This window comes from Auxenochlorella protothecoides, assembly GCF_000733215.1.
Source record: "Auxenochlorella protothecoides strain 0710 unplaced genomic scaffold scaffold22, whole genome shotgun sequence".
Classification (NCBI taxonomy): Eukaryota; Viridiplantae; Chlorophyta; class Trebouxiophyceae; order Chlorellales; family Chlorellaceae; genus Auxenochlorella; species Auxenochlorella protothecoides.
Window position 1 is genome coordinate 326,067 of NW_011934209.1, and position 6,175 is coordinate 332,241.

Genomic DNA, 6,175 nt, shown 5'->3' on the forward strand with positions numbered 1-6,175 from the left:
GCACCCTCGTCCGCTCCAGCTGCCGGACTGTGGGCCGCTCACAGCTCCGTCCACATTTCTGTAGCTATTTGTGGGACGGGAATCGAGTCAGCGCGGTGTGGCAGCTCAGTTCCTTGTCTGCGGCCGTGGGCAGGGGTTGAGGACCTTCCAAGCAGCCCGACGTTCCACCTCTACCGGGGCAAGTGGACGCTGTGCCTGGCCCCTCACACGACACAGGAGCAGTAAGTAGGACATATGAGCGTGCCTAGGACCCGTCATGGCAATGCCCACCCCCTGCGGGGCAGCGCTGTCGCACCAGCTTACCTAGTCCCGGTACCTTGGCCACGTGCTTGCTTCAAGTCTCGCCTGCGTGGCCCTTCCCCTGTCCAAAGGCTGAATGATGCCGCAGCGAGAGGCCACACTGGATTCAGTACATGTACAGAGTATGCGTGTCCTAGGCCTCTGGCGCAGGCCTACAAGCCAGGCGGCCTCGAGTCGAGGGGGGGTCCTCGGCCTAGTTTCCGGCATTCCAAATTGGGCGAGTCAGGGCGCTCCCTACCACCACGTAATTGGAAGAAATGCATGCATTCAGGCGAAGTCTTCGCAAGTCTTTGCATCTGTATCCGCTCTCCATCATATAAAGCGACCACGGGCACTGTGGAGTGGGAGGGCGAGGCAGATGTCTCGAGAATGGAGCAGGTACGTGTCGGGCGACCGGGTCCCGGTACCGGGCTACCAATAACCACCCCCGCACGGCGGCAATCATGGATCCAGCTCTTCCCTCACTGCAGGGGTAGGAAGTGGACTGTTGGCCTGGCTTCAGCTGCCCTGAGCGCGACGGCCACCTGGGCTGTTTATCGGCAGCTGAGCAGTCGGAGGAGCGTGCAGGAGGAGGGGGCAGAGGATGGCCTGGGCGCCAGCTCCTCGGGTCGCGACCCCCTTGAGGACATGCTGCTCCTGAACCCGCAAGGACGCCCAGGAACACGCGAGCAGGTGTGTGTACATGGTGGTCATGGGCTGGGTGCAGGTTTGACATTTTCGATCAAGGGTTTCAGGTCTGAGAACAGCGCGCGAGGGTGAATGCCCGCCCAAAGGGCCCAAAGATAGAAAGCATGGTGCAAGCCGGGCGTTTGCTTGGAGCGCATGGCCTCGCTGCCTCGACTTTCCCGTCCATGAAGTGCAGCATCAACTCCACTCTGCAAGCTCAACACTGCGCAAAATGCCTTCGCCACAGGACGCGGAGGCCCACCTGGCGCACCACTTTGACAGCATCCAGGACATCGCGGACACCACCACCATGCCGTCCCTCCTGCCTGCGCTTGGGGCAGCGGTGACCCGCAGCACCGGGGTCCAGCCCTTGCTGGAGCGCTTGCGGGCAGGGGTCTCCGGGGACGGCGCCCCGCTCTCCGCGGCTGACAAGCTGGGCGTTTGGGAGGAGCTGAAGGTGGCCTCCCTGGCGCAGCTCCTGCTCACCACCCGCCTGCTCCCACTGCTGGCGCTGACGGTGCGCTGCCAGCTCAACGTGCTGGGGCGCTACCTCTACCTCGAGTCCGCGCTGGACGAGCGCGGGCCCGGGGCCGTGGGCGTGGCGGTGCCCCGCCTCTCCACGCCCTCGCAGGAGCGCTTCCTGTCCTTCGCCGACCACCTGGCGCGGGAGGGCCACGCGCGCCTGCTGCCGGCGGCCCGGCGCGCGGCGGCTGCAGCGCTGGCGGGCCTGCAGCTCCACGCCGGGCTGGACGGCGCCGAGGTGCTGCGGCGCCTGTCCGCCGCCCTGGAAGCCATGTCTGCCAGCAAGGAGGACGCGGGTGAGGGGCTGTTCCTGTTTGTGTGTGCCACTGGCGGATGCTGCGGCGTGTGGCTTGGGGAGGGCCAGGGTGCCTGTCAGCCGGCTCCAGAGTCGTAGGACGTGCCGCTCTCGCGCTGTTCATCCTGAGGGTCTCAGCTATTTGGACCAGTCATGCGACACCTCCTCATTGCAGACTCATGCGTGGTCACCTTTGGTACATCCCCCCTTCCCCCCCACTTTTCAGCCTGGAGGGAGATGGTGCTGCCCTCGCCGGCGGCGGTGGCGGCGGCGCTGACTGTCTCGGCGCCGGATGACAGGGCGTTGCTGCCGGGGTCGGAGGGGCTGCTCGTGGATGCTGAGACCGTGGAGGGCATGCTGGGGGAGGTGTGGAGGACACTGGACAGTGCATGCTTTGCGAGAGTCGCCCAGGTGTGCAGGGGTCCGCCCGGGGCTGGAGGGGAGGCAGAGGCCCTTGCTTGTGGGTGGGGAGTGGTCAGGCGGAGAATGTGCTTTGGGGAACTGGTTGTCATGGACACGCGTCGCTCATGGTTTGGGGGTTGGAGACCTCAGGGAGGCGCGGCGAGGGATGTCACTCCAGTCGTCACGCTCTCTGGACCGCCGACTGCCAGGATGCGAGGCGCCGGCCGGCCGGGTGCTCTTTGATCCCTAGGCCATCATACCCTGACGCATATTGCATGGCCTTATCACAAATCTCCTACCCCTCATACACATCCCCCCCCCCAGAAATGCACGGCGGAGACGGCTCGCTTGTTTGCCGACGCCCTTGCCGCTCGGATGGGAACCATGACTCTCCCCCTCGCCAAGGTCATCCCCATTTTGGTGGCTGTGGCTGACGAGGCGTTCTTTCCCGGCTCCCAGGCCTCGGCCCACTTGTCAGAGCTGGCGGTTGTGAAGGAGCTGGCAGCCATGGTGTATGCGAGCGGGCCGCCCCAGGACTGATAATCCTGGAACTGAACTTGGAGACAGTGCTGCCAAATACAACAGGGCTCTCTGGCAAACGATGAGTGCGCTGCAATACTCCTTCACCCGAACTTAGATGTACTGGACTATGACTCTATACGTGGGCACGAGTCTTTTGTAGGCAGAAAATTTGGAGACTCCCACCACGTCCGGGGGTCCATGTAGTCGTGCAAGTGGTGGGCTAGGGTTGTGCCCCTCGAGTTCTTTTGCGACGCTGTTTGCCTCTGGTCATCTTGCTGATACCGATCATAAGTGTATGGAGTCATGTGGCGGCGATTCAGGGGCCCTTTCCCTGCCATCTGTTCCAATTTCGTAAAATTCCCAGTCGTCCGCACAGGTGTGGCCGCCGTCGTACCGAGTCATGGCACCAGCTTCCGGCCGACGAGGAGCGGGGTGGCTGCAAAGCCCTAGCGACTGCGCGAATTGAGGTGTCAGGGTCGAAGCAGCAGGTGGGGGGCCTTCCGAGCACTCTGGAGCTGTGGCGACCGAGGCCACATGAGAATGCCATGGAGGAAAGTGGGACCAAGCCCATCGGCCCGGTGACCTAGGGCAACACTTTTGGACAACTTGCGCCATCCAAGTGGATCCATTGCATTGTTCCTGGATTTAACACTCTGCCATCGGCATTAACGGAGGCTGGACGCACCTTGGGGCGCACATCATCGCCGGTCGGCTCAACCCTAGGTGCGCGCACAAACCCCGGCGCAACACCGGCCTCGCGGTGTTCGCGCTGCGCATGGCCGGTATTGCCTCTTCAGCCGCAATGTGTCCGATTTTTGTCGCCATGAACGCCACCATCGGCTCCGTCTCATCCTAAACCATCTCGTTTTGTGCAACCCTAGCTGTGCCGCGAATCCAATCTCCTGTCTCACTTGCCGTGTCCGTTGGAACCATTCGCGCCGGTCTCCAGCCTGCGCGTTGCGCCAATTCTTCCACCACCATTTCAAATGCATCATTCCTTCACATTGCCGTGTCTCCATGAGCTGGACGTACGAGTTTTGGAGTCCCACCGGTCCCCCCGGCCCTGCCTCCATCGCAGTTCGAAGGAGCACCTGTCACCATGGCAGTCTCGGCCGAGAACCTGGCCGCCATGTACAATAACTTGGCGACCGGTGTGAGCGGATTCCCCGAGGAGACCATCCACATTGGAGGGATCGAGGGGTACACGGACATCAATGCCGGGTGGACCCTCCAGTCTGGCTACCTGGTGCGCGGGCGTGGGTGGTATGGGCCTGTGGAGGGTCGCTATGGGGAACCACGCGACATTGGGCCGCTTGTCGTGTGGTTCCGTCATGTGGTGTCAAGGTGCATGACGTCTGGGCCTTGTGTTGAGTTCCCTAGACTTTGCTCACACACACCCTGCTTGACCCCCCTTAACACCTCCACCCCCCACTCCAGGTGTTCTTCATGCAAATCGGTTTCGCCATGCTCTGTGCCGGCGCGGTGCGGGCCAAGAACGCCAAGAACATCATCCTGCTGAACCTGCTGGATGCCTGCTTCGGCTCCGTGGCCTGGTACCTGACAGGCTGGGCCTTTGCCTACGGCGACCCCACCGCCAACGAGGACGGCGTGTACACGTTCTCCGCCTCTCAGGCCTTCATCGGCAACCGCTACTTTGTCCAGAACGGCCTGGCCCGCACCTCCTATGTCTCCTGGTTCTTCCAGTTCACCTTCGCCGCCACCGCCGCCACCATCGTCTCCGGCGCGGTGGCCGAGCGCTGCCGCTTCGAGGCCTACATGATGTACGAGTTCATGCTGGTCATGTTTGTCTACCCAGTCGTCGCGCACTGGGTCTGGTCCCCCTTCGGCTGGGCCTCGGCCCTGCGCTCCCCCGCCACCTCCAAGACCTCCTGGACGCTGCTGGCCAACTCTGGCGTCTACGACTTTGCCGGTGACGGCCCCGTGCACATGGTGGGCGGCTTTGCCAGCCTGGCGGGGGCTTGGGTGCTGGGCCCACGCCTCGGCCGCTTCGATGCCTCGGGCAACCCCATTCCCATGCCCGGTCACAGCGCCGCCCTGAACGTCCTCGGCGTCTTCTTCCTCTGGTTCGGCTGGTACGGCTTCAACCCGGGCTCCACCAACGCCATCGTGGGCGCCACGGGCTTCTCCAAGGTCGCCGCCGCGGTGGCGGTGAATACCACGCTGGGCGCCGCGCTGGGCGCCATCTCCACCCTTTTCACCGTCATGCTCCACACCTACTTCACCACCGGGGTGGTGGTCTGGGACCTCGTCATTGCAGGTATGTGTTTGCTCGTCTTCTTTTGTGTGGGATTTGAGGAGGGGGTGGAGTTGTCCATCGGAGCGCCGGGAGGATCGGGACCCTGGCGAGCACATGAACTCCGATGTGATGAGGCGGAGAATCCTCACGCCGGCCGGTGTGTTTGCCTGACCTGCACCCCTGACGCTCCTCCCGATCCGCCCAGCCAAACCCACCCACCGACTCGCGCCCCCCTCCCCCCCAAAGCAGGCAACGGCGCTCTGGCGGGCCTGGTGGGCATCACCGGCCCCTGCGCCTTTGTGCAGACCTGGGCTGCCATCATCATCGGCATGATCGCGGGCCCCGTCATGTACGCCGCCTCGCTGATCAACCTGCACCTGCTCAAGGTGGACGACCCGCTGGACGCCATCGCGGTGCATGCGGGCGCGGGCATCTGGGGCCTCATTGCCTCGGCCGCCTTTGCCGACCAGGGCATGGTGGAGGAGGTGTACGGCACGCACCCCGTCACCGACGGCCCGCGCAACTACGGCTTCATCATGGGTGGCAACGGCGCGGTGCTGGGCGCGCACCTGCTCTTCATCCTTGCGGTGACGGGCTGGACGCTGGGCCTCATGACGCCCTTCTTCATGCTCATCAAGCGTGTGGGCCTGTTCCGCGTGCCCCCGGAGTGGGAGGTCCAGGGCCTGGACGTCTCGCTGCACGCCGGCTCGGCCTACCCCCACGACCTCCCCGGCCCGGGCAAGGGTGGCGAGCCCAAGGCGTACCAGCAGCACGCCAACCCGCTGGCGGACGCCGAGCTGGACGCGCGCGTGGAGGCCGCCATGGCGCGCCTGGCCGGCCGCAACGGCGCCGGCGCGGGCGACGTCACCAAGCAGGCCTGAAGGGAGGCACGGCGCCCCCCCAACCCAACTCACCCGATCACCAGTTTTCCACCCCCTGCCGTACCACCCCTCACCCCCGCTACTATTTACTATTCCGAGTCGACCATCCCCTGTGTAACGCCATGCCCGAGCCAGCCGGCCAGAGGGTGGGGGGAAGCGGTGCCGGGGTGTGACCGACCCACGGGGGACGTGCGAGCTGCGGTGACACCCGATCACCCTGTCCCCGGGTCGTGCGTTCTTCCTTTCTTTCAGGACCCTGTCGAGCAGGGTTGAGCGGAGGCTACCGAATGCATGGGAAGAGGGGCAAAGAAGGCAGGCCGGGATGATCGG

General features: G+C 64.3%; 3 protein-coding genes across 3 annotated transcripts in view; 2 read left to right on the top strand and 1 right to left on the bottom strand.

Moving 5' to 3' along the window:
- Positions 1-1,198: 1,198 nt before the first annotated feature.
- F751_2368 (Peroxisome biogenesis protein 3-1) lies at positions 1,199-2,725 on the top strand (the record flags this gene model as incomplete). Its single annotated transcript, XM_011399236.1, has 4 exons — positions 1,199-1,558; positions 1,700-1,784; positions 2,010-2,149; positions 2,510-2,725. The coding sequence occupies 4 exons, from the start codon at positions 1,199-1,201 to the stop codon at positions 2,723-2,725; spliced, it is 801 nt and encodes a 266-aa protein (XP_011397538.1).
- A 1,081-nt stretch (positions 2,726-3,806) lies between these two features.
- Positions 3,807-5,845, top strand: F751_2369 (Ammonium transporter 1 member 1; the record flags this gene model as incomplete). The annotated part of the gene is made up of 3 exons (XM_011399237.1): positions 3,807-3,953; positions 4,145-4,985; positions 5,214-5,845. 3 exons carry the CDS (start codon positions 3,807-3,809, stop codon positions 5,843-5,845), a joined length of 1,620 nt encoding a protein of 539 aa, XP_011397539.1.
- Positions 5,846-5,934: 89 nt separating this feature from the next.
- F751_2370 (14-3-3-like protein) overlaps positions 5,935-6,175 on the bottom strand; it is a gene marked incomplete at both ends in the record, with an annotated part of 4,650 nt that continues 4,409 nt past the window's right edge. The window contains one exon of the mRNA XM_011399238.1: positions 5,935-5,955. Within this exon, the coding sequence (XP_011397540.1) occupies positions 5,935-5,955 (21 nt within the window).